Below are 23,837 nucleotides of genomic sequence, written 5' to 3'. Positions count from 1 at the left end.
TCAATCTGACGCTGGAATGGACCTCAATCTGGATTCCGCCATCAGGCTCCCGAGATAAAACGCGTTGGTTGCAATGGATGCCGCTAAGATCTGATTTTTACTAGGGATTCGGGACAGTCAATCCACATCGCCTCTGTATGTGGGTTTGTGGGATTACGATACTTATACTTATATACCATACTTTCAGATGCTTCCAAGTATTGAAAAAAAGTTCTGCGTTAATGAAATTACTTGCAGGTGTCGTTAAAGGATACACAGCTGTCCATATAGCAATCCAAGTAATACAAACAGATCTAATCACTAGCAACCGAATCATCGTCGGCCAAGAAAGGCCTGTGGAAGGCAACTTGAACAAACGACTACATCATAGCGATAAGCAACTCACGCATATTCATAATCATTTCTTATAGCATTCGTCATCCATTCCTCGTCTGCCTCTTGTAGAGGGAATCCTGGCCCTCCGGCAACGCTCAGAATCACGGGAAGCAAGACCAACCCATGCAAAGCACCCGATATAATGAGCGTGAGCCACATGCGGAAATAATAGATCTGCCGAAAGAATCAGTAAATGTCCTTGTCTATGAAATTATGCTCAACCTCTAATAGTTTTGAGCGTGTTAAGGCCAATACACACATTCCAATGAGCTTTGTAAATGTGATACCAGATAATACCTAGAAGTAGGTTCGTGGAAAGAAAGTCACTATCAACCAAATGCAAACTCACCGAAGGCCCGACATCAACTAAAGCGGTCCACATTCTCTCATCTCGCTCCTTCTGCCCTGCAGGGTGATCCACCGGAAGACCCGAGCCTGCACTCATAAATGCTCTTGCTACATGTACACAAAACTCCACCGCGATACCTAGCGAAATGACCAAGTTCACCAGACTGATAGCATTCAAACTGACGCCCCAAACGGCCATCACACCCATGACTGTAATCACTGTAAGCCCTACAACGCCCGTTACAATCATACCCGTGCGCCATGAACCCAGGAAGATCGCGGTTACCAAAAGCACTGCACCCAACCCGAGTCCAAGGACCTCCTGCGTTATGGCGAGAATATGCGCGTATTGGTCGAAAAACACATAATGCAGTGAGTACGGAAACACATATGATCCCGTCTTCTCCGAAATATCATCCGCGACTCGGTGAGCTGCTTCAAAGGAATGTATGAAATCCGCTTGCGATTTGAGCGGCTTGTGGAACGTCCTAAAGTGTGAGGCAACTACGGATCCTGGTCCCTCCTCGTCGGATTGACTCAGTGATAGCGCCATACCAAACGATGCTTTCCCAGCCAACGGACATTCTTCATTTGTGGGCGATATAAGCCACTGGCGTAGATACTTCATGAACTCGTCGCCCTCCGGAAGCCCCCGCATCGTGATATTCCAAGCAGGCTCCCTGCCTTCATAACAAGGTTGACACAATCTAGGCGAGTCGCGCTCAGTGCAAAACACTTCGGGGTTTCGCTTCCGTACCCGACAACACGCCTCTTTAGCGGGATCTAACCACCCAAGGAAATCATCTATCCAAGAAGCACTAGGCTCAGAGATGAAAGATGTTTCAGGGCGTTTGCGTTCGGCTTCAAGGATGTTGGCGACAGAAACCTCGTTGCATGTTGTAAATCGGCCACAAAGTGCCTGTTGTCCGGATCGCTGGGTTACGTTGATGTCCGTCGAAACGAAGTAGACGGGAGGTCCGACGTCCAAGTATTCATCGAGCTTATTAAAGTATGGTACAAGATATGATTCAGAAGGCAATGCCAGACGTTGATCTACATCATATATTAGAGACAGTACAAGACATGAAGGAAAAATTGCGCACCAAGACCAAGCTCTATGTGCTGTATTGAAATGACAGAAGCTACGAATATGCCAGAGAATACGAGAGCGACGATGCCCTTCACAGCAGGCTTCAACAAGAATGGCGCGTAATGTCTCTTTACGAACCGTGCAATTTTTCCAAGTCTTGTGCCACTGGGGACATCAAGTAGCTCAATGCGGCTCGAAATTCTGATGCAGGGAATACAATCAATACGACCAGACTAGAACGCCATTAATGACAGCACTCCATACAAAGTGTCGCATGAAACGCACCTCAGACCTCCGCAAATCCAGCGCCAAAGCACTGACAAAGACCGTAACTTGGAGCAATGCATTTAAGAACACACTCCCTGCGGCATAGAGCGCAAAATTCCTCACTGCCGGCATGGGGACTACAGCACCCAACGAAAAGGCCACTGTCTCCGTTATTGAGCTCAGCAAGATCGAAGGACCCATCTTCGCCAACGTCCGCGCTACTCGTTCCTCTGCGGAAAAGTACAAAGGAACCGACGCCGCGTCCACCTCTTCATGCGAAGAATCAAAAGGAGACAAATGTCCCGCTCGCGACATGTTAGAATCGGTGGCTGACGACAATACGCCTCCATCTAATAGTCCAGCATTAGGCCCATGAAGTAAGTTCTGTCTGCCCAGTTCGTGCACCAGGATGAAGACGTTGTCTACCCCCACAGCCAAAATTAAGAACGGTATGACCTCCGCGATAATCAAAGTAACCTTGACACCAATCGCGGAGAAGAATCCCACAGATGATGAGACTGACAGAATGACCAGGGATATGCTAAACAGAGCGAGGGTGAACTTGGATGTAGTGAATAATGTACGTGGGAGTCTAGGTACCCATCGTGGCGTAGTCCGGGAGTCAATCGACATGGCACCAGAGGTGCTTCGTTTGAACAGACCAGGGAAATTCCTTGTCCATCTGACAAGTGATGAAACTACCCCCTCTTCTTCTGTGTGAACCCCACTGCCTAAGGCCAACGATACGTAGACGAACATCGCGACATATGAAAGCACAACAATCTTCACATCTGTGTTTGTGCTCTTATTGATCTCTTCCTCCAGTGACACTCCCGTTGAGAAACCCAGCTCCAGCCCAGTCTCCTCCACGACCCGGTCGGACAGATCAGTGAGATAGGCACGAAGAAGCTCTTCCCATTCCTCCACACCTGGCGCATGCGAAACCACGTAAGTAACCACCATGGCTTCAGCACCAAAGTAGTTTTTCCGACCCTCTTGGTCTAATGGAATGCCACCCAAGACATACTGTGGTGCAAGTGGCTGCTGAAAATCTGGAAGACACTCCACGGGAGATTCGGCGCATCCTTGCAGATGTCCCTTCCATGTCTTCTCGTTGTACCCACTTAAATCGTTCCCAAACCACGCAGCGAGAGATTGAACGACGCATGCGCCCTCAGGACCAGCCGGTTTGAAGCATACATCTTCAAGTGTATATCCATCCGGAGACTTGAGCCCACGAATATCTGCCTCGACGTCAAACCAGTACTTCAAGTGGTCCCAAGATAAAACGGGTTCCTTGTCTTCGCCACTGGTAGTGATGAAAATCTGTTCAGTTCGATAGAATGGCCCGAAGTGTTCATCGAAATATTCCTTTTGGATCTTGCTCTCCGAAGAAGGTGAGACCCATAACCGTACTGGGTCTGTTTCAATCTCGAAATTCTTCCATCCCACGTTGAGCAGTCCGACAAGAGTGAAAAAGATGAAGAAAGTGAGCCATGGGCTGGAAGCTGCCCAGAGTCCGAGCCGGTAGAACGCCCGCCTCAGGACGTTGTTCAGTTTGTACTGACGTGGTTGCGCAGTCTCCACGGGGTCTAATAACGATGCGCCCCGTCCCAGCTCCTCCTCCGTCGTTATGCGCATACCGTTTCCGGCTTCATTCTCATCCAAATACTGCGCCAAAGAACCGGCACCGATCAGCCCTCGTGAATATGACCGTGGCGAAAGCGAAGCTGTCTCTGCACTTAGCGCAACTCGCTCATAACCCCTCTCTCTCCGCCTCCTGATGGTTCTCCCTACAATGGTGCCCCCCAAGAAGCCTGCCACGCACAGAGACCATACGAGGATGAGTACGAATGACAAGCACGTAATAACGCCTACATTGCACGTGGCGGCGGCCGGGATGTCGGGAAGAGATGGACATATGTCGGGGCAGTCGATGCACGAACATCGACTACCGAGGTCAGTGGATGCGCAATTCCGTGGTTGAGGGTCAAGCCTCTCGATTCCTTCGGGAATCTCTACAGAAGACGGGGGGAAGTCGATCTGAAATGGACTGCCAATGGGCTTCTCGTCTCCAAGGTACTTGAGGAAGGCCTTGGGCTCCTTCGCCCCGCCTCCAATGAGATCCATGGCAAAGCCATTTGTGGCACCCATCTGGACATTCTTACACGAGTCGAAGAAGCCTTGAGAAAAGGTATCTCCAACAAAGAAGTCGACTGAAGCGACCGCCCTGCCCGACGTGGTCGACTGAGTAGATGTAACATTGAGAAAAGACGCTTGGTTTGGAGAGCACGTGAAGGAACAAAAGAAAGACTTGAAGTTGTTCAAGCAAGCGGGGCAAGAGGAAATGAGGCCGGTGACCTGTGCAAAGTTGTCCTGGAGAGTAGTGAGCTGGGCAGAGGTACAGCAGGTGGGTCCTGTGGCAAAGTCGGCACCACAAATAGAGATAAGGAGGTTGCGATTGTCTGGCTATGGGTCCTGCTAATTAGTTGGATTTCGGTTGCAGAGGCAGACTGATGACGCACTTGGACTGGAGGCCCATCATACGGACATGGTAAGTCTCTACCAAATATGCCCTTCCTCCCGCAAGTATCCCGCATGGCACATTGCCCAGCCATGGTGGTGGTAAGCACTGTACAAATGACAGTGACTACGTAGGTATGATGGAGGGCAAGAGCAAGACGCGTGAGCGCGTATGTAAATCCCACGTGGACTCAAAGTGGTCAGATTCGGATTCCATATACAAAGTATCAAATACAGACTCAAAATAATTCAAGATTAAAGTTAAAGCTTCGGCGCAAACCTCCACAAACGACGGTAGGGCAGGTACAAAAGATAAGGGATAATATAATTCTTGACGAAACCAGGCATAGGCGGGAAGCTTAACGAGGTTGGCGTATGGATCACAACATAGACACCAAATGTTGTTTTAGGCTAAACCTCAGTGAGAAAATGCCGACAGAATAAAATATTCAAGACATGCCTGAGATTTCATATGCACTGCCGTCTCAGCCCCAATCTTCTTCAGTTCGTCTTCAGTCAAACCAGACTCGCGGAGGTTTGACGGGGAGAGATAAGTTAGCTCGTTTGTCATCTATGACAAAGAAAACAACTCAGTGTTTCGCATGCGTGCAAGGAGCGGTGCTTCTTACATGCTTGCACCAATTCTCTATCATACCGTCCACTATCTCCTTCAGTTTCTTGCCGTCAAACTCCTGTTGTTCATGCTCCCCGGCAACCGAGCCGTATCCATAGGTTGCACCGTTAGGCAGACAGGAAACAAGGTAATCGTGCATAGACTGAAGATTAGTAGCAAAAGATATATGCTCGTCATGAATGGCTGTTCCAGAGGTAGAGGCGAATTTAGAAGGGAACAGGGGAAAGTAGAACCTCTCTTCGTGGCTATAGACACATCAGCCAGCGGAATAAATGGCGAGGGGAGAAAAATGTACTCATGATGCTCTTCCATTGCAGCTACCCATTGAAGCGAATATCCTACAAAGTCTTGAATATCCTGGGGCTGAATGTTTTCCGCTTGCTGAAGCCATGTTAGTTATCAAGCCAAGTGGATACGAGTATACGAACTTGATAGAGACTGAGCAACCCATAGCCAAGACTGACGTGAGCACCACCCATCATCCAGCTCTGCATCTCAAACAGGTCGGCGGGCTTGGTACCCTGAGCGGCAGACTCGAACACAACTATAGCAGACCGAATTTGCTCTTGGGTGGACACCATTGGGACAGTAATGTTCAGAAGGGGTGCTGTATCGAAGACCTGAGTAGGACAGTCAAGGTAGGAGCCAGAATAATCTTGGAGACCCAAGGCTAGGAACACGGAACAAGCTGAGGCTTTCATAGTAGCGAATAGGAAGCGCTGGATTTTGTTGAGAGCAGCCTAGGTTTCGCTGATGTCATAGTCACCCACGAACCTTTCACTCATGGTACCAAGCTCAGATTACAGACAATTCAGCAAAGTCCTTTCAAAGGCCAAACATATCATCGTCGTAGCAGGCGCAGGCCTCTCTGCTGCTTCAGGAATTCCAACTTTTCGTGGCGCCGGCGGACTCTGGCGAAAATACAATGCAATGACTCTTGCCACGCCCCAGGCTTTCAAGCGCGACCCTTCACTTGTCTGGCAGTTCTATCATTATCGGAGGGAGACGTGAGTGCGCCATTTTATCGGAAAGTACATCTGAATAGATGAGAGATAGGGCCCTCAAGGTCAAACCGAATGCTGCCCATCGTGCTCTTGCCGAATTTTCTCTGTCGTCCATACGCTCACTCCATGCACCCAACTCGACATTTACTCTCATCACTCAGAATGTCGATGGCCTCAGCATCATTGCTCTCGATGATGTCCTTTCCTCAAATCCTCCGGAGCCAGAAGAGCAGCCTCGCATACTCGAGATGCACGGGCGCCTCTTCGACGTTAAATGTTCTTCAAAGACATGTGGTTATGTTCAATTTGACCGATCCTCTCCCATCTGTGAGGGACTCAGAGGCGTGGAAGAGCTTGTAGATAAAAACGCGATGGATCCCGATATCGCAAAAACAGAGCTTCCGAGATGTTCAAAATGCAATGCATTGGCGAGACCTGGCGTAGTCTGGTTCGAGGAAATGCCGCTCTACCTGAATGTCATTGACAAGTTGGTTGACAAGGCAGATTTATGTTTAGTGGTTGGGACGTCCTCAACGGTGAGATTCTACTTGGCACGGTTCCATCCTGCTAACTCGGGCAGGTGTATCCTGCTGCTGGATACGCTGAAACTGTGTCCCAGAATGGTGGTCAGGTTGCGGTCTTCAATCTGGATCGCAGTGATGGGGACGAGGATGCTGACTTCTTGTTCCTTGGCCCGGGCGAAGAAACGGTACCAAAAGCTCTCAGGTTGAAAACCGACTAGAATAAGCAGATCAGATGTTTTAGTGGCCTGCATGGGATGGACGCAACTTGCAGTTGCTATTCTGGTGGGTCTTCCATGCTATTTTGGTTTCTTGTTTTGTGTGTCCTCTAGGAGTTTGCTTCGTTCGAAAATATATTTCTACCGTCTTACCTGTAGTCTCCAACAGGCAACTCCGCAGCATTAAAGCGTAATTCATTAATCGATCAAGCTTTGGCGGCTCCAGAGTTATTCGTCTCCACTTCGTGAAACATCCCAATGTACACTTTCCTGATAGTGGTTTGGTGCGAGCATAGTGTAATTGGCTCAAGTGCCCGCCACATCCACCGCCATCGGCTTTGCGAGCGGTTGCCGTCCTATACCCACCTCTTTCGTTCTTTGTTTGCTCATCTGTTGACCTTACGAAGTCCTGAAACAAGACTTTAGATACGAGCTTCGTCCGGTCGTCATGGAACATTACGATGGGAAGAAATTGGCCTAGAACCCAGCTTCGACATCTTTCGCTGCCTACGGGCAACACATTCAGCCATGGATTTGAACTTACCTTTGAAACTGCAGAACCAAATGTCCATGGGTTCCCTGCTCTAACAGGATGACCGAACTCTATGGGGATACATAACAACCTTACATTTTGACAAGTGACCAGGTCATAAATTGGCTCGGGATGGGAGGATATTAACACCATCATTATCCTAGCCTTACTTCTTCAAGTACAGGCTTTAGCCGCCAGTCATCACGGTTATCCGACGATCTCACAATCAGTCGCCGAGGGAACTCCGCCGGGCCAGTAATTCAATCTCGGCTAGACTCTAGAAAGATATAAAGCCCCACTCTTCATTCCAGGTACATCAATCATGGGTGTGTTCTCTCCCTCACGTTCACGATCGATATTGCGAGTCAAAGCCTTCTTCTTGACCAAGGCTTCTCCTGGTCGTCGCTCCTCTAAGCTTCTAACTCCAATTGAGAGACTGCCGCCAGATGTCATTCAAGAAATGGCCCGGCGAATCCCTTTACTCAGAGATATCCTGAGTATGAGTCTAACGGTGAGTTCTGAACTTAGTCTTGTCTTTACAGTCATTTATCGGTTTTCTCAGTCTCGCAGCATGCACTCACTCTTAGTCTCACACTTGTATCGCAACGTCGACCTCAAAACGAGCAGACAATGCAAGGTGGTGTTAGGCATGCTGTTGAAGCATCCTGATATTGCCCGACATGTAACGAAATTAATTGTTCACCCCAACAATATCGAATGGACCGCAATAGATGTCTCACTAAACGAATCCGGGGTAGTCGATCTACTCATACGCGCTGTACGCTACATGCCATCGCTTCATACATTCTTTTGGGACGGCGTTGAAATGCCCGACGATCACTTATGGCTTGTTTTACGAAACTCGTGAGTTTTTACTTGGGGTCATTATGAATCCGACCAATGCCTGGGCCATTCCTTTAGATGTCCCTTACTGAAGAATATTGGCACTACTGTTGGAACACGGAGGCTGGATCCGGCTAGTAATGTGGGTTCTAATTCAGCCTACGCTAGACTCAAACACTGAGGGCTATAAATAAAGCTTTATGACTTCAGTGACCTTACGGCATTCTCATTCATAGTCAAAACACTATCCCTTCCTTGGGTACCGGGTTTGTTACTCTCCTTGTGGTTCGAGACCGCTACTAACTCGCACACCTCCATTATAGATACACTGCCAGACATTGAGAAAATACCGAAACGATTCTGGGAAATGATTATCGAGCGATGTCCTCATCTTGAAAGGTTCGCTATAGGTGGGGCAGCACCATCACCACGACTTTTCGATATCCGCCACATAACACATGGGCGGTGGCCGCATCTTAGGTGTCTTACCCTAGGGGACCTCTCCATCCAGCCGAGAAAACGACAACGTGTATCCTGGATCAAAGAACCCACATTCACGGATTTCTTACTCGCACATCCTTCGCTCCATAAACTTAACCTGCAATATGCTGGGGGAGATCATTTCCCTACGAATTTGGTCCTTCCCCCAATGGCGCTGCCCCATCTTGAGGCCTTTACGGGGCCGTTGAAATACGTCGCTACGTTACCCAACCCTTCCCTGATCAAAAATCTTTCCCTGTCCTCCTTATTGTACTCGACGTCGTCGATCCCCTACCTGTGTTCCATCCTTGAATCGCTGACGTCGCTTTCATCGTTGAGTATATGGTTCGACCTATCATTCAATACCAAGATAGATCGCGACCAGGGGTGTTTGTTGCGCAATCTCTTGTCTTCTTGCCCACAACTCTCACATTTGGATTTGACATGTTTCACCCACCCCTCCTTTGACATCGTAAGTCTATTCGCCTGCCTCGTAGATTTTCCCCGTCTGAGCATGAAAATATAGAAGTTGTTCTCGCAAGCCATTCAAGATACGGAGTCCACTCATCTACAGTCTATCATATTGACAAAGATGCACTCCCCCGAGGACGAAAAGATGCTGACCACTGCTACGCAGATTATTCGTGAGAACCCGCACTTGCGAAAATTCACATTGAGATATTCTCAGGAGTCTTGGCAGAGTACTAAAGGAATTAGACCTAGGCAGGTAGGCGAATACGAGGTGGGATTTGATGAGAAGGGCAATCCTTCGACTCTGATGGTGTATGAGTGGGGTGTTAACTCCTTTTCTGCACGTTATACGCAGAGATATACACACGAACTGGGAGAACGCCCACTGTCCTCGTCTGTCCCGTCGTCAAGGAATCGATACTCAGCCCATAGTTAGAAGTTGTCAATTCTGAGTGGGTCAGATCAGTGATGATATGCATACCTTAATGTATATAATGTACTAGCTGTGGTTATCCTATTTATTTGCTGTCAGAGCCCTGTGCCGATTGTGAATAGTACGTTCGGCCGGCAGGACAGCTTCGGCTGATCACGAATAATCACGGTACCGCGGTTTCTTACTTGCCACCATCATGGCTGGCCCTGCTGCTGACGTTGATGTTTACCTCAAGCAGATTCTTCAGCGTATGATAGAGACAGGAGAGTGGCAAAGGTATCCTTTTCTTGTATGCCGAAGGTTATAGAGCTATAGCTCAACATAATCACTAGGCTCAAGGCCATGTTCACAGCCCAACTAGACGAAAGTGGTTGGACAGACCAGCTTAGGAGTTCCGGTAGGAGTATGTGCTCCGCATTCTCTGCGTGTATTTGATTTACCGAACCCAATGGCAGAGCTTGCAGAAGAGATGAACCCACTGTCAATTCACGATATGCTCACCGACCTCAATATGAATGCGCATAGTACTTGTCTTATTTCTCTCTACGAAAGGCCGCTCTTGATGAATTCTTCGTAGAGTCTTTACCTGCTGATGCCCGTCGAAGTATTCAGGACGCTGTACGGGCGTACTTGAATAGACAGTTTGAATGACCGTTGCCGGAGACCATCTTCGATCTCCTTATCTGTCCAACTGTCCCTTCTTCGTCTCTTTATCTGCACTTGTCGATCTTCAGCATTGTACATACCATAGCATGATTTCTGTTACGCCAATCTGGTTGTCCCCACGCGCTCTACGGCATTGCTACCAGGTAAAAGTGGCAGACGAGGGTGGGCTGCATGGCAACCATATAATGTACCCACCGTACTTTGGAGTGCTTTCATTGGGAAACGGCGTATGCAGGAGGAGTAATCGGCGAGATTATTTTATCGATTCTAAATACTTAGTGCGCTGGTCTGAACAGCAATTTTATGCCTCTGTGTATCTCAGGAACAGTCTTCATGCTTGCAGGTTTCGTTCATCTGCTGCATTTTGACAATCATGTTACCTCTATAATTGTTGTCATGAGTACAAATGGGTACACTACCGCTACAGTATTTGTCGTACATGGCGAAGAAGTCCTAGGTATGTCTTCGTAAAATGAGGGAACTTCAAATGGCCGTCACGTCATAATAAATTCCCCGTGCTTCCTGGCTTCGACCCATCGACTACCTCTTGCATAAAAGTCCATTGGGTAGTCGCCATCCTCCCACCATCCACCCCACTTGCCTAACGCAACGCCGGACTCATATACGCTCAGTAACGGTTTCTCGAAGGCTGCTCCCCAGTCAATAGAAAGCCGCGGACACGATGTCTGCACAAAGACGTCGATGCTATCATTGAACAGGGCCAACTTTGCGGGTGAGAGCTCTGAGAGTAGAATGGGAATTGGAGTTATGCTAGTGGTCTGGTTTCCCGACGAAGCGAGCGACGAGATGGCCTTGAGATGACCTGGGTTTCCTTGCCTTCCCAGTGTGCCCAGTATGATACCCCAAGTCCCCTTGCTCTCCGCATTCCTGACAGCTTTTGACCTCATATTCCGCATCCGTACATGGTCATATTCCTCCCTCGTCAGTTTTTTCGAGTATGGATCATACCGAAATGCGGGGACGCCGGGATTGGCTATCATTGCAGCCTCAAGATGGAAGCGACCGTCACCAAGATATATGAATGCATCTGGCACATCTGGCAGGCGGGGAGCGGTGCATCCAAGGATCTCGCCTGGCGATAAAGGGTGAGAGCGCGGCACTGTCGTGACGTAGGGACCAGGCCATAGATTAGATGAAGATGAATTCAACAATGGTGAAGAGAGAGATTCTTTTAGACGAGAAAGTGCAGACACAAATTGTATTGTCGATACCAGTGCAAGGCTGGTAGGTGGACCAACAGCGAACTCTTCCTTCGATTCCTTGTCTTCGCCATCGTGGGTAATCGCGAGATGCTGCTTGAGACCGCTGGTAATAGCCTCCCCGACGGCTTTTTCTTCTCCAAAACTCTCCATAAATCGGTTCTTGGTGTCCGGCAAGTTCAATCGCACCGTCTCGACAAGGTGCTTTTCGTCAATGGCGATTTCAACGAAGATATACAGCGTCCGTATACCTGTCGTCACATCCACAGGGACAAGACAGCTGTGACCGTAATGTACCAACAGATCACATTCCAGAGCCTTCGCGGTATAGTCATCTACACAACATGCACCGTATGTCACATCCGCGAGAACGACGGTAAGCGCGCCGGAAAATGTCTCGATAATGTCTGCAATAGCACAAGCATACATCTGCAAACCCTCTGGTAGTTGCAGGGCAACCATCATGGAGTCGTGTCTTTGGATATGGGCTAAAGTTTTGTGGATCTCGAACGAATAGTTGCTTGGTAGTGCAGAGATGGCGGCATTGAGGGCTTCATTCTCTAGCAACGACTGTGGAATGCTGTTCAATGGCGCTGCCGACGACGACAACGAGGGTACTTTGGTGGAGCCGACGAATTTACGAGGACGGACTCGTTTGCGAGGAGCAGATGCGTCGGCCATTGACGGCGAAAAAAAGCAACGACCTTTGATGACATCATGTCTACCGACTTGGACAACGACACTGATCCTGTCGAGAAAAAAAGGCAAATTCACCTCTCTATACCTCCTCGTTTGTTGGTCCTCCCCCCTGCCTTCTTTATTGCCGGTTCTCTCATCGGTTTTATTCGCGGAACACGCTCTGCGTCCCTAAGATTTCTAGCAGAAAATGCTCATCGTCCACCCAGAACTCTTCAAGGATGGTATTTCTACAACAAAACCAAAAACTATAAGGTTCTCCTTGCAGGAAGCATAGGAGCTGTTAAAGAAGGAGCGAAGCTTGCCGTAGTAGGGGCAGGATGGGCTGGAATTGAAGAAGGCTTCGAAACGAAAGGATGGCCAGGGAAAGAGATTGCAGCAGGAACGGGCACGGCAGCAGTCATCAGTGCACTTTATCGGCTTGGATGGCAGACATCTGGGAGAACGGTAGCTCTCGGAGCGACAATGGGCGGTGTAATGCAAGCCCTTTTGGCCGGAAGGAAGTATGTTGAAGAGTGAGTCCGAGTCGGCCTTTTGTTTTGTTTTCTTCTTCATTGGCTGACTTATCTTTAGGCATCAAAAATTGGAAACTGAAGGCGATGCACCATCTGTGAAGTAATTCTGTGAAAACTCGGTATTTACAGGCCTAGAACGATCGCACTCTGGATGAAGTTCCGTTCCTTCTCGAATCGACATCAGCAGCAGCATTTTCTTATGGAATCTATGACAAGCTACTGAGCATTGCAAAAATAAATATGCTATGGTCGTAAATTACAACATTACCAGTGACGAAAGAGTCTAATAAGAAGACATAGATGAAGATGAACTTCCGAGAGCACAGGGAAACAAGTAAATTACCAACTGTTCTATTTTTCGAAATTAACGCTTGTCAAGTACGAAAATAAATTGTCCCTGCTGTCATCAGAGTGGTGACGGCGGCAAATCAAGATCCATGTTCTCCTACCGAATTTCAGCCATCTACCTTGGTAATTGTTTCATAACATTATGCTGCGACATCATCTCCAACACAAATCGGAGAAGTTGCACGAAGAAGATGGGTATCCGCAAGTGACTCGTGTCGGTTCCATACGACGAAAGGTAAGAAATAGTCCGTGGCGACTAAAATGATTTTGTGTCGGACCCAGAAACCTGACGAAGCTCTACAAGTAAACACATGATTCTCCGGCCTGAAATTTACTGGTATGTGGTATTCAACCCAGTCGTATAGCCGATGCGTATAGTTTTGCACGGTAATAGCACCAACACTTTTGTAAAATTGAAAAGCTCTCGAGCTAGCTGAGTGTGACCACGATGGACCGAACCTACGAGGTAGCCAGGTATTGTGTCAACCAGGATTATACAGCCGGATTCAAGTAAAACTATTACGAGACAACCAAGGTATCATGTCGTTATTCCGTGATGCCGATGCGTGGAAACACTCGGTAAGAGTGATGATGGACTGGAACGATTCTCGCAATTAAAATCCACTACTTACTGCTGATCGTTTACATCAGGCGATGGGATTTGAGGGTTATATCCCTTGGTCTTCCATCCTTCTTCCAATTCCAAAATGCAGGCAACCGTATCTAGCACAGTCTAGGTTTGATCGCAAGATCATCATCCAGACATTCATCAATGGAAAAGACACAAACCTCGTCGAATGTGTGGAAGTCCTCCTTTTTCATTCCAAAGAGACGTTCGACCCATTCATGTTCCAAAGGAGACGGCCCGTAAAAGGGAGGAGGGTCGGCTGCGATGATGCGGTTTTTCAAAATGGGGTAGCGTTCCAAGATCGCTGCTTTAGCCCGAGGATAATCGAAGCACTGAGGAGATAAAAAGGCAGCACGGTTGCACTCGCCTTCTGAAGCTGGCTTCCAAAGCTCAAGCCCACGAACACAGGCCTTGGCGACGTCGCGAACGTCAACATGCGCAGGATAAGGAGGATACATCCCATCAGGTTTCAGCATGGTCGCAATCGCAAGGGCGCTAGTCAAAGCCCAATAATCAGGGGGCTCTGGAACTTGCCAGTACCGAGATATTGGTCCGTAGACATACGGTGGATGAACTGAGGGTATGTGAGTTGGACACGGAAAATTAAAAAGAATGAATAAGCCTTACTTGAAGATATCTGGACGTGGGGATGTTCATCTGCCCATTTCCACATCGCAATCTCTGCGAGAGTCTTCGCGTTACCGTAGACTGCCATTGGCGGTCGTTTGCTGTTGTCACCTTCGGGTACTTGAAACCAGCCTTTCGTTGGAACGGATGAGCTTCAATTTATGGGGTAAAGGTGTGTATACACGAACCTTTGTGGGAAAAGGTCATGGCTGGAGTCACCATTATGGTGATTGAGCTAAGGATAATGAAGCGGTGTATGCCAGCAGCTTCCGCCCGACGCAAGACATTAAGTGTGCCGTTAGTAGCCACCTACAGATGGGTGCCCTCATTAGGGCATCCGATGAGGCGAAGACATGTCCCGACTCGCGTACCGTGATCATGTCCTCGACATTGCTGGTTCGGGTCGGCATCGCTGAGGCAGCATGTATCACAGCATCTACACCTTCAAAAGCACCAGTGAGGGCATCTTCGGCGATGTCTGTAATGCCAACAGCATCGAAATGATCACCAAAGTCGGCATAGGTAGATTTGAGCTGTTCAACTTTCAGAGAACGGGCAACATTGTCTTTCTGTCAGGTTCCGAGTCCAAAAAACGATGATGGGGACGTACGCTCTAACCCGATAACAACTTCTGAAGAGCTGCTCGATGATATGGCATCCGATAAATCCGGTGGCACCGGTAACCTGGCAGCTTGTGTAAGTGGATAATCCAATGGTAGCGAACACTGCTAACGAGAATGAGTTGGCCAGACATTTAGATGTCGTCAGACAGAGAAAGCGTACGAAAGGACGATAGAAAGACTGTCGATTTTATAAATTAGCCTAAACCTTGCGGACTTTGACGCCTTGGCCTGGCGTCCGAAAATACCTATTAATGGTCTCCATCTAACTTGAGGAGGTTGATGTCCCTGGGAAGGAAAGATCGGACTTTGTCATAGCGGCTTTTTCGGCGATCTCGGAATCAAAGTCATAAAATCGTCCAAAACTTGCTCTCCACTCCGCTCAAAGCACGTCACTCTATACAATAGTGAGGGATTGGCCAAGCTAAACTCGAACCTATGTAAGGGGCCGGCCGGCCTGTAGTTATATATCTTACACATCATAATTGTCTAGCATCCCTATACGAAATGCGCCTGGGAATCAGAAACTTGTTGGTGCTTGATCTCAACCCGAGGTCTTCTTGCTATCTTTCCTTCTTGACCCTCTGCCGTCTCAGGTCATGAAAGTATATCTCTGACGTCTTTCCAATCGTTCCTTGTTAATTCTGGACGTAACATTGCTACTCTCATAACCGAGCTGGATAGTAGAACACCAGCTTTCAGCACCCGTCACAGTCCTTCCAGATCTGCATACAAATTGCCAATGGCCGTGGATGCTGCTTCAAAGGTGGTACTGAACGTCAGCGCTCTCAGTATGGGAGGAGCTCTAGTATGTTGTTTGCGCCAAGTTTGGACGCGCTAGGTGCTCCGAGTCCCTGATGTCTCCTCTAGGTATCGTGGCTCTTCTTCCATTGGCATTATGTCCGAGGGGATTATGCTGCTCTGGCATGCGCCATTTCCACTCCGATAATATATTTTGCAATTCGCTCTCTGCTTTCCGAATCTCAGGCGTCACCTCTTCTCTTAACGATGCTCTACGTTGTTGTATTCACAACATCGTCCATTCTTCTCTCAGTTTCCTATCGATTTTCTCCTTTTCATCCATTAGCTAGCTACCCAGGGCCTCGATCATGGTGGATTTCCGACTTACAGCTTGTCCACCTGGCTATGTCCGGCAAGCGACACCAAAAGCTCCATCAGCTTCACATGCAATACGGACCCATCGTAAGAGTCGGTAAGCAATAGAGTGAATGTTTCTGCTAAATTCTACAGTCTCACCCTTTATATTATAGGACATAACACTCTGTCAATCAATTCATTGTCCTCCCTTAATCCTCTGTACGGGCCTGCACTTTCCATGGAAAAAAGCGACATGTATAGGCTCCCAGGACATCGAGATGTGATGAGTCTATTCTTTAAGCAAGACTTAGATCTTCATAATGAACGCAAACAAATTTGGACCAAGGGTCTATCCGCGTCAGCGTAATTACTTCTCGCTTTCGATTAGTCGAGCCTTCTACTTAATGATGTTTGACACAGCACCAAAAACTATATTCCTTTTATAGAGCAGCGTACTTGGGAGCTTGCCTCATACATCGAACGTCGGCAAGCTGCGTCGAAAGAAGATGCAACCAGTTTGTCGGAATGCTTCTCTCATTGGTCATATGACTTGCTGGTGAGTTATTCTCCCTCTGATGGTAGCGGCACTGACTTTCGTTCCTCAGGGTGACATCATGTACGGGGGTTGTAACGACTACGTGCATTCTTTATCCTATTCTCCTTGATCCTCATTCATATCTGTCACACACTGTAGGCTCTGATGGCAAAAGGCGACTCTGAGCGTCTGGTTTTGACCGGCAAGAAAGGAATGGTGGCCATTGAGAGGTATGAATTTCCTCTGAGTGTTGATTTTCGTTGTTGACTGCTTATCATAGCTTTGGGCAAGCACCTTGGCTAATGGATATCATATGACATGTTCCAGCTAGTAAAGCTATGGTCAAGTATTCCGCCATCTCTGCAGCAATGATGCACAAGCGAATTAAATTGAACAACGACACAAGCATAAGAGATCTCAGTTCTTACCTTGTGAGTACCTCTTACTGATTTCTTCACTGTCGACCGAAGAGTAGATGTAGCTGGAAGAATCTCTGTCCGGAAAGTCTATCCCACTTCCAGATCTTGAAGTAGAGGCAGCGACTGCACTTTTCGGAGGTACGAATCTTACAATGGACTCTCCGATTGGTTTATTCTCGTATGCATAGGTGGCGATACCATCGCTGGAATACTCTCAATGGTGTTCTTCTATCTTCTTTCGCATCCGCAATACTACAAGCAGCTTTATGATGTCTTGCGTGCCGAGTTTTCTGACCCCATGGAACATCTAGAAGGCTCCAGGCTTGTTGGAATACCCTTTCTCGGTGGCGTTATCGATGAAGCGCTGAGGCTGCAGGCTGCTTTCTACTTTCCCAGAATAGTCCCCCCGGGAGGCGTCACAATAGATGGATCATTCATTCCCGAAGGGACTATCGTTGCTGTGGCATCATATTCTCAGCAAATTGACCCCAAGAACTTTTACCCCGACCCTTTGGTAAGTATTACTCTGTGCGCTGAACGTTTGAATGTCCGTTCATCTCTCGATATAGGAATTCAGACCAGAACGATGGCTGCCAGGCGGCTTAGGACCTGATACAAAAACTGATCGAAATGCATTGTTGTCTTTTTCAATGGGTAAGGAGATGCCGCCTTCTTAGGTTATAGAGCTCATTGATATAAATAGGACACCATGTATGTGTCGGGAAAGCTCTTGCTTACCAGCAATTGCAATATGTTATCGCACGCTTGGTTCTATCTTTTGATATGTCCTTCCCCGAGTCGTTTGATAAAGAGGCATTCTGCAATGGTATTCTCAACAAGCGCACCGTAATCTTAGAAAAACCGCTCCTTGTGAGGGTTACACGACGGCCCGGAGCAGAGATTCCAGATCTGAAATGATACGGCGCATTCACACGTTTTTCTGGAATGTATGTATTTATAGTATGTCTTGTATACCTTTGGACGTTTGCAGTGGTTGCTTCCTCGTGGGATGAATCTGCAGAATGAAAGCATGTACATCCGGTGGTCTGCACTTCCTGAACATACTGGCAGGTACTTGATCATTGCGACCAAGGCCGAGATAAAAGCGTTATCCACGAGATTAAATGATCCCAAAGGAGAAGATGCCGAGCGTGTACACGCGGAACTGCGGAAGCTTTGGAGAGGGAGCTTTCGCGACTCAAGCTCGAGAGAAAGTTTTAAAGGAGAAGCTGAGGAGGAAATAACGACAACTGTACAATGATTTCCTCTTCCTTTATTTAAACATGTGTAGGCTGACTAGCCTCAAAACGTACGCAGGTACTTACAGCTGTTTGCATACAGCTTGATAGTCAGGCGCACTTTTCTGGATAATGAAAGAAGGTTCGGACTTGGAACGTGCAAAGGAGATCCGAGATTGCCGAAATAGCCGGTTTATGATCAAGTTAAAATCGCTTTCTTCTCTCACGCAAAACACACGTCCCTGTCAATATGCAAACAGTTGTAAGACACGCTCAAGTCGAACAGAAAAGCAATGTAAGCTCAACGGGACGCGTCTCAAATGTAATCTAACAGTTACGAGGCGTAGCCCCTGCTTTTGTCCTGTGGTTTGTCCTTGGGAAAAAAATCAGCTCTAATAGAGCACATAAATCACCATGACTGACATTTATGCGACCCATTCCAAAATCAGCGTTGAACACCTCCTTAGTTATCGCAACCACTGGTACCCGTTGTTGCATCCCATCCGTCCGCCGTAAGTCTTGCGTCGTTGGAGAACTGACATCCCGTATCATCGTGGACGTGATGCTCATATCGGATGATGACGTATAGGTATCCCGTCCGCCCAGAATTTGGATTCGTGAATTCAGGACCATATAGACAGTATTAGAATACAGCTTGGGAATGATGAGGGCTGTTGTCCCGTAGAAAGTCTGATGAGGGAACGCAAGAAAGAGGATAAGGTTGAGCAGAGCGACAACAGCTAAATGTAGGTGGTGTCAGCCCTGCGACAAAGGTGAATGGTGCAGAGTACCTGTCACAGATCCCGTTTCAATAGTGAGGCGAATTAGCTTCGTTACAAGCATTCGGGTACGACGGAAACAAGTACCGCCGCGCATAAGCTACGAAAAATTATCAACATCAATGAAGATGACTCAAAGTGACAAAGACCCCACGTAGAAAGTCATGCAGATAGCGATGATGATATCACACACGGCGGAGGCTCCACACCAAATCTACGAATGGGTCAGCACGGTGAATATGGGGGAGTCTGGTCAATTGCTTACCCCGACGGCAATGGTCGTCCTCCTGTTATTGAGTTCAGTGACGTTGCCTGCTTGGAACGAGTAGGCGCCTGTGATCATAGCTGCCACAGAGCTGGTCAAAGAAACCTGTATATATATATGAGCAAGACTATTACGGAGAAAGAGCACGGTGACAAACACAGGTGACCAATATCGGGACAATTGGTGACTTTGACAATATGTAGATTCGGTAGGCATAGAAAACCTGCCCGACACAAGCAACTGTACTCATCATAAGTAACGGAAAATGAACAGAAGAAGATGCACACACCAACACCACTCATGATGGGGACAGTGAGCCAATTAAAATGCATGTCGGTGAGGGCTTGCATATCACCGAAACCGTACCCGAACGTTGCAAAGGTGTCGTGGGTGACAAACATCGTCTGAACAAATTCGACGATGTAGATGCCATAGACGAGATACTTTGTGAATTGTCTGTCGTTCGGAAATGCCAGATAGTACAGATCTACGAGAATGCATTAGAAATAAATTAGTAGGAAAAGCGTGACGTACACAGCTGCACAGAAAGGGTCCCGAAGAGTCCCCAGTGCAAGAGAGGGGCGACGATCTGAATTATCCTGTTAGAGACTTGGTAGTGGTAGACTAAGGGAAAACTTGACGAACCAAAGGTCCAGATCTGAAATAAGATGATTTAAGATACACCTGCCAATTCCACGATGATAACTTACAGCTTTTCTATGGGATAACCTGCGGGGATGGGCTGCATCTTGTATCTGGGGTTGTTTCACGGTTCTGAAAGGAAAGAGCCTGTATATATTTCCTATAGTCATCGTGAGAAATATGAAAGAAGACGCTTGAATACACAGGGCCCGCGATCAAAGGTTTCAAGTTCATCACACCAACTAGGGCAATGCTAGCCGTGGTCAGCGCATTGACCCGTCATATCATTAGATAACTGACAATAACGCACTTCTAGCGATTTGAACTTTGTCATAAGCAACCTGAAGCTTTTGCGGACTTGGGAGAGAGGCTAAACATCAGTTTATAGGCGGCTATGGCTATTTCAGAGATTGCAACAGTCGGATGTTTGCTCGTATTCGCGTATCGTAAGCTGATCACGATGACCGCAGAAACCTGATTCATGCCATAAAAATTCCATACATCCCGTTAGCACCCCCCCGAAGAAAAAATGTACAAAACCCATACTACATTACTACAAAACTAGTCTAAATATGACAATTGATTGATATGACAAAAAACCCATACGCAATGTCTGAGTGGTTATAAGGTCACTCCACCTCTGTAAATCCAAGTCCTCGTCTCTTCCCTCTCGCATACCGTCCTGCGCTTCTCGAGAAGTCCTCGTATTCATCCTCCGTCGTTGGCTCCGGGCCTGACTGTCCTTCGTCATCGCTCTTCGCATTCCCATTTATCTTCGTTCGCATATCCATCTCGTCCCGCAGGCTCTCGCCCCCAGAGTAAGAAAAGCCTCTGAACTTCTCCTGCACCGAGCTAGTCAGCGGGCTGCCATGTCCTCCCGTCCCACTTTTCCGCTTCCCGTTCTTCGTCTTCTTGATATCCACACTTTTGCTCTTCGCCGAGGAGCCGTTCGTCATGCTCAGCGCACCGAATCCTCCATGCATACTTCCCAATGAGCTGCTCGAACCATTGCGCTCACTACCCAAAGGACCATTGGGTGTGTGAACGCTACCTATATAGCTGCCACTCATCACCCAATCTTCCGATGGGTCATTCTCGTCCATACCATCAACCCCGACTTGGGAAAGATCGGCGGTCGTAAACTCGGGATCAAAATTGGCCGTTGATTCGTCGCTCTCGACAACAGGCTTAAAGGGTGGCGTGACCTGTTTGAGGCTGAGAGCATTCCAATCGATACAGGAGAAAAACGAATGCTCCTTGAGATCAGCTGCGTCGCGCGTCGCGCCTAGTCGGTGTTTTGGATTCCGATTGAGAAGCTGCGCCAGTGTATAAGTATATGAATCAGAGAACAAGAGTAGTTCATACCCCTTTCACAAACTGCTTTCCCTCTTCGTTGATTACGCCTTTAGGGAAACGGATCTTGCCAAAGCAGATGTTCTTATACATCTGTTGGGTGTCCTCGGCATAGAACGGACTCCAACCACAGCACATTTCGAACAGCAATACTCCAAGACTCCAAAAATCAACGATCTTGGAGTAGCCGTGCTCATCCAGCAGAATTTCTGGTGCAAGGTACTCGGTGGTACCACAAAATGTTGTCGTGAGCTCGTCAGGCTTCAGATCCGCCTTGCTCAACCCGAAGTCACACAACGCGACATGCCCTGTCGCGTCCAGTAGGATGTTTTCCGGCTTGAGATCGCGATAGACAATATCATACTTGTGTAGATGCTCCAACGCAAGCACCAGTTCTGCGATGTAAAACCGAGCCCTATCCAAAGGGAATCTCGTTTCTCGCTGCAGATGCCAGAATAACTCCCCACCACTCTTGAAATCAGTGACCAGATAAAGATCCTGATCAGTTTGGAAAGAAAACTTGAGGCCAACAAGGAAAGGTGATTCAAGAGACTGTTGAAGGATCTTGCGCTCGCCAATAGTATGGGCGACTTCTTTCTTGGCTATTATCTCTTTTTTAGAGAGGACTTTCATAGCGTATATGCGTTTGGTATCCTTTTTCCGGACCTGGAAGACTTTGCCAAACGTCCCACGTCCTATGAGCTTGAGGAACTCAAAGTCACGAGGAGTAAGGGCTCGCTTGACCTTGAAAGAACGCGGTATGAGAACGGATTGAGTATTGCACCACTGAGGCGTACCTTGTACTGCTCGAAGGTTATCTGCACCCGCATTTCGCCAGACACGACCTCGTTCTCAAAAGGTAGTAGCTTGTACCATTGGTCAACGGAATGTTCATGTATGAGTACCGGTTTAATCTGGACGGTGCCAAGAAAACCGAGGTCATCGACTGAACGATCGTACACGTTGAAGGTAATGAGGGAGGCCTCGGAAGTGACGTCGAAGGAAACCTCGTGTTTCCAGACAGGATTGTGGGACGACATGCGGCCAGATAGGCCCCCAGTTGAGCCGTTGCCGCTGCTATTCGCGGATGAGCGAGATCCGACCGAGGAAGAGGGAGAAGGTGGATGGGGGTTGCCCGACGCCTTTGCGAGGGCACTGAGCGCTGAACCTGAACATACGCGAGAAATAGGAACGCCCTTGACCTCCTTGTCTGCTTCGTCTGTAGGATCACGACTGACAAACTCGTTCTGCTCGAACTGAACGACGACATACGGCCTCGCCATTGAGGAGAGCACGTTCAGACCCCTTGCCTGAATGAGCTTGACATGTATCTGACCCCTGGAAGTGTTAGAGAGAGAGGTCGTGGAGGTCGATGCCGGTGGCGCTGGGGACTTGTCTGAACGCTTTGGCGACGGAATCTGCATGTTGTTGAAAGCATGTAGGGAGAGACTTGGGGGCAGGGCTGCAGCAAAGCTTGGGTTGGAAGCTGGCGTCGACGACGTCGCGCCGGGAGTGATGTCGTGATTCGGTGTTAGCAGTGGATGTCGAGGACCGGCGGTAGAAGTATGGCCGCTGCAACTGGCAGCAAGTGATGGGGATGAGGAGAGCGTGTCAAACGGGTTGCGATCTATTACTCCGGGTCTCGGCGTCATATTATCATCCATTCCTGTCGCCGTCGTGGACCACAGTTTAATCATTAGGCTAGACAACGAGCTCGAAATGCTGGTCGAGATGGTAGGCGAGTAGAAAGGATGACGGTCCGTCCTGTTCGTGGAGCGATACAAAATCACCGCATCACAGTGGAGCTCCGGCCTGCGCTTTGTCGCCTTGAATTTGCCTAAATTACTCGTATATACTCCAGCCAAGATCTCCTCAATTGTCCCTATGACCTCTCGGATGTTCCACGTTGCTTTTTTTCCCGCCTTCAATTGCCCATTTTTCCATTTTTTTTCGGCCCGTACTATTAGCATACTTTTTCTCGGTCTATCGTCCTTCCGGTGTATGTTTTTTAGGAGATCCCATTCGGCGTAATATTACTGTATCTTGCAAAGGGGCACAGGACCAGAGAAAAACGTATCCATCTTTTGTGACTAAGTTGGCTGATCCGTTTGTCAAGTCGATGTCATAGCTGTCTTCGCAGGCCTTGGGCACAAAGACACGCTGCATTCTACGTAGTCCAGATGCACCGCGAATGTGTCGGACCAATATCAAAGGCAAGCTCGTACCTGGAACGTTTCGCAGGCACATATTGCTTAGCGAGCCGTGGCAAAGGCAAAGGTAAATGTGCAATTGTCGATGACGATATGTATGTAGTACTCGATGTCAATGACAATACGAGACTGCAAGAAACGAAGAGTCTCTAGACATTGTATACCTGCCGTAACGATTCCGGCGAAATGGACGTCGTCCATCTCTCCCCGAATGAAGCTCCGGGATTCTCCTCGAACAG

General features: G+C 48.1%; 11 protein-coding genes across 11 annotated transcripts; 5 read left to right on the top strand and 6 right to left on the bottom strand.

Moving 5' to 3' along the window:
- Positions 1–154: 154 nt before the first annotated feature.
- On the bottom strand, positions 155–4,731 carry BT62DRAFT_928971 (multidrug efflux transporter AcrB transmembrane domain-containing protein). The gene is made up of 7 exons (XM_043185612.1): positions 4,606–4,731; positions 2,099–4,549; positions 1,827–2,046; positions 725–1,776; positions 598–672; positions 386–549; positions 155–333 (listed from the first exon to the last, which is right to left on the bottom strand). Exons 1-7 carry the CDS (start codon positions 4,696–4,698, stop codon positions 294–296), a joined length of 4,095 nt encoding a protein of 1,364 aa, XP_043042464.1. The 5' UTR covers positions 4,699–4,731; the 3' UTR covers positions 155–293.
- Positions 4,732–4,864: 133 nt separating this feature from the next.
- Positions 4,865–5,998, bottom strand: BT62DRAFT_1073508 (uncharacterized protein; the record flags this gene model as incomplete). Its single annotated transcript, XM_043178939.1, has 5 exons — positions 5,666–5,998; positions 5,533–5,618; positions 5,233–5,482; positions 5,064–5,174; positions 4,865–5,014 (listed from the first exon to the last, which is right to left on the bottom strand). Exons 1-5 carry the CDS (start codon positions 5,936–5,938, stop codon positions 4,865–4,867), a joined length of 870 nt encoding a protein of 289 aa, XP_043042463.1. The 5' UTR covers positions 5,939–5,998.
- A 22-nt stretch (positions 5,999–6,020) lies between these two features.
- On the top strand, positions 6,021–6,983 carry BT62DRAFT_887567 (DHS-like NAD/FAD-binding domain-containing protein; the record flags this gene model as incomplete). Its single annotated transcript, XM_043182920.1, has 3 exons — positions 6,021–6,244; positions 6,294–6,777; positions 6,822–6,983. 3 exons carry the CDS (start codon positions 6,021–6,023, stop codon positions 6,981–6,983), a joined length of 870 nt encoding a protein of 289 aa, XP_043042462.1.
- An 851-nt stretch (positions 6,984–7,834) lies between these two features.
- Positions 7,835–9,742, top strand: BT62DRAFT_887406 (uncharacterized protein; the record flags this gene model as incomplete). The annotated part of the gene is made up of 6 exons (XM_043182915.1): positions 7,835–8,023; positions 8,075–8,376; positions 8,434–8,497; positions 8,552–8,621; positions 8,679–9,307; positions 9,362–9,742. 6 exons carry the CDS (start codon positions 7,835–7,837, stop codon positions 9,740–9,742), a joined length of 1,635 nt encoding a protein of 544 aa, XP_043042461.1.
- A 193-nt stretch (positions 9,743–9,935) lies between these two features.
- On the top strand, positions 9,936–10,390 carry BT62DRAFT_1002510 (uncharacterized protein; the record flags this gene model as incomplete). Its single annotated transcript, XM_043176858.1, has 4 exons — positions 9,936–10,015; positions 10,072–10,142; positions 10,195–10,263; positions 10,317–10,390. 4 exons carry the CDS (start codon positions 9,936–9,938, stop codon positions 10,388–10,390), a joined length of 294 nt encoding a protein of 97 aa, XP_043042460.1.
- A 446-nt stretch (positions 10,391–10,836) lies between these two features.
- On the bottom strand, positions 10,837–12,492 carry BT62DRAFT_654662 (uncharacterized protein). Its single transcript, XM_043181782.1, has one exon. The coding sequence runs from the start codon at positions 12,304–12,306 to the stop codon at positions 10,900–10,902; it is 1,407 nt and encodes a 468-aa protein (XP_043042459.1). The 5' UTR covers positions 12,307–12,492; the 3' UTR covers positions 10,837–10,899.
- On the top strand, positions 12,343–13,229 carry BT62DRAFT_963722 (uncharacterized protein; the record flags this gene model as incomplete). The annotated part of the gene is made up of 2 exons (XM_043188697.1): positions 12,343–12,836; positions 12,895–13,229. The coding sequence occupies 2 exons, from the start codon at positions 12,343–12,345 to the stop codon at positions 12,938–12,940; spliced, it is 540 nt and encodes a 179-aa protein (XP_043042458.1). The 3' UTR covers positions 12,941–13,229.
- A 307-nt stretch (positions 13,230–13,536) lies between these two features.
- BT62DRAFT_928967 (NAD(P)-binding protein) lies at positions 13,537–15,108 on the bottom strand. The gene is made up of 5 exons (XM_043185611.1): positions 14,811–15,108; positions 14,628–14,748; positions 14,440–14,571; positions 13,974–14,386; positions 13,537–13,917 (listed from the first exon to the last, which is right to left on the bottom strand). The coding sequence occupies exons 1-5, from the start codon at positions 14,847–14,849 to the stop codon at positions 13,813–13,815; spliced, it is 810 nt and encodes a 269-aa protein (XP_043042457.1). The 5' UTR covers positions 14,850–15,108; the 3' UTR covers positions 13,537–13,812.
- Positions 15,109–16,067: 959 nt separating this feature from the next.
- On the top strand, positions 16,068–18,029 carry BT62DRAFT_979067 (cytochrome P450; the record flags this gene model as incomplete). Its single annotated transcript, XM_043189407.1, has 9 exons — positions 16,068–16,272; positions 16,331–16,520; positions 16,578–16,713; positions 16,852–16,922; positions 17,024–17,123; positions 17,174–17,249; positions 17,300–17,625; positions 17,681–17,765; positions 17,815–18,029. The coding sequence occupies 9 exons, from the start codon at positions 16,068–16,070 to the stop codon at positions 18,027–18,029; spliced, it is 1,404 nt and encodes a 467-aa protein (XP_043042456.1).
- A 654-nt stretch (positions 18,030–18,683) lies between these two features.
- On the bottom strand, positions 18,684–20,141 carry BT62DRAFT_1002505 (uncharacterized protein; the record flags this gene model as incomplete). Its single annotated transcript, XM_043176857.1, has 10 exons — positions 18,684–18,722; positions 18,773–19,089; positions 19,141–19,228; positions 19,283–19,342; positions 19,394–19,498; positions 19,551–19,633; positions 19,683–19,880; positions 19,928–19,982; positions 20,039–20,051; positions 20,104–20,141. 10 exons carry the CDS (start codon positions 20,139–20,141, stop codon positions 18,684–18,686), a joined length of 996 nt encoding a protein of 331 aa, XP_043042455.1.
- A 523-nt stretch (positions 20,142–20,664) lies between these two features.
- Positions 20,665–22,812, bottom strand: BT62DRAFT_979066 (kinase-like protein; the record flags this gene model as incomplete). The annotated part of the gene is made up of 3 exons (XM_043189406.1): positions 20,665–21,351; positions 21,401–22,132; positions 22,186–22,812. 3 exons carry the CDS (start codon positions 22,810–22,812, stop codon positions 20,665–20,667), a joined length of 2,046 nt encoding a protein of 681 aa, XP_043042454.1.
- Positions 22,813–23,837: the final 1,025 nt, after the last annotated feature.

The sequence above is a fragment of the Guyanagaster necrorhizus genome, assembly GCF_019112545.1.
Source record: "Guyanagaster necrorhizus MCA 3950 unplaced genomic scaffold BT62scaffold_6, whole genome shotgun sequence".
Taxonomy (NCBI): domain Eukaryota; kingdom Fungi; phylum Basidiomycota; class Agaricomycetes; order Agaricales; family Physalacriaceae; genus Guyanagaster; species Guyanagaster necrorhizus.
The sequence above is the reverse complement of the archived record's forward strand: the minus strand, read 5'-3'. Positions and strand labels throughout refer to the sequence as shown.

Bases quoted from the DNA above. Each gene is read 5' to 3' on its own strand.
- BT62DRAFT_654662 (XM_043181782.1), bottom strand. From the start codon at position 12,306: ATGGCCGACGCATCTGCTCCTCGCAAACGAGTCCGTCCTCGTAAATTC.
- BT62DRAFT_928967 (XM_043185611.1), bottom strand. From the start codon at position 14,849: ATGCCGACCCGAACCAGCAATGTCGAGGACATGATCACG. The intron at 14,572-14,627 runs GTTCGTGTATAC...TTCCAACGAAAG, and splicing joins CATGACCTTTTCCCACAAAG to GCTGGTTTCAAGTACCCGAA. The intron at 13,918-13,973 runs GTTTGTGTCTTT...GATCAAACCTAG, and splicing joins ACTTCCACACATTCGACGAG to ACTGTGCTAGATACGGTTGC.
- BT62DRAFT_928971 (XM_043185612.1), bottom strand. From the start codon at position 4,698: ATGGCTGGGCAATGTGCCATGCGGGATACTTGCGGGAGGAAGGGCATA. The intron at 2,047-2,098 runs GTGCGTTTCATG...ATGGCGTTCTAG, and splicing joins TGGATTTGCGGAGGTCTGAG to TCTGGTCGTATTGATTGTAT. The intron at 334-385 runs GTGAGTTGCTTA...TGCCTTCCACAG, and splicing joins AGAAATGATTATGAATATGC to GCCTTTCTTGGCCGACGATG.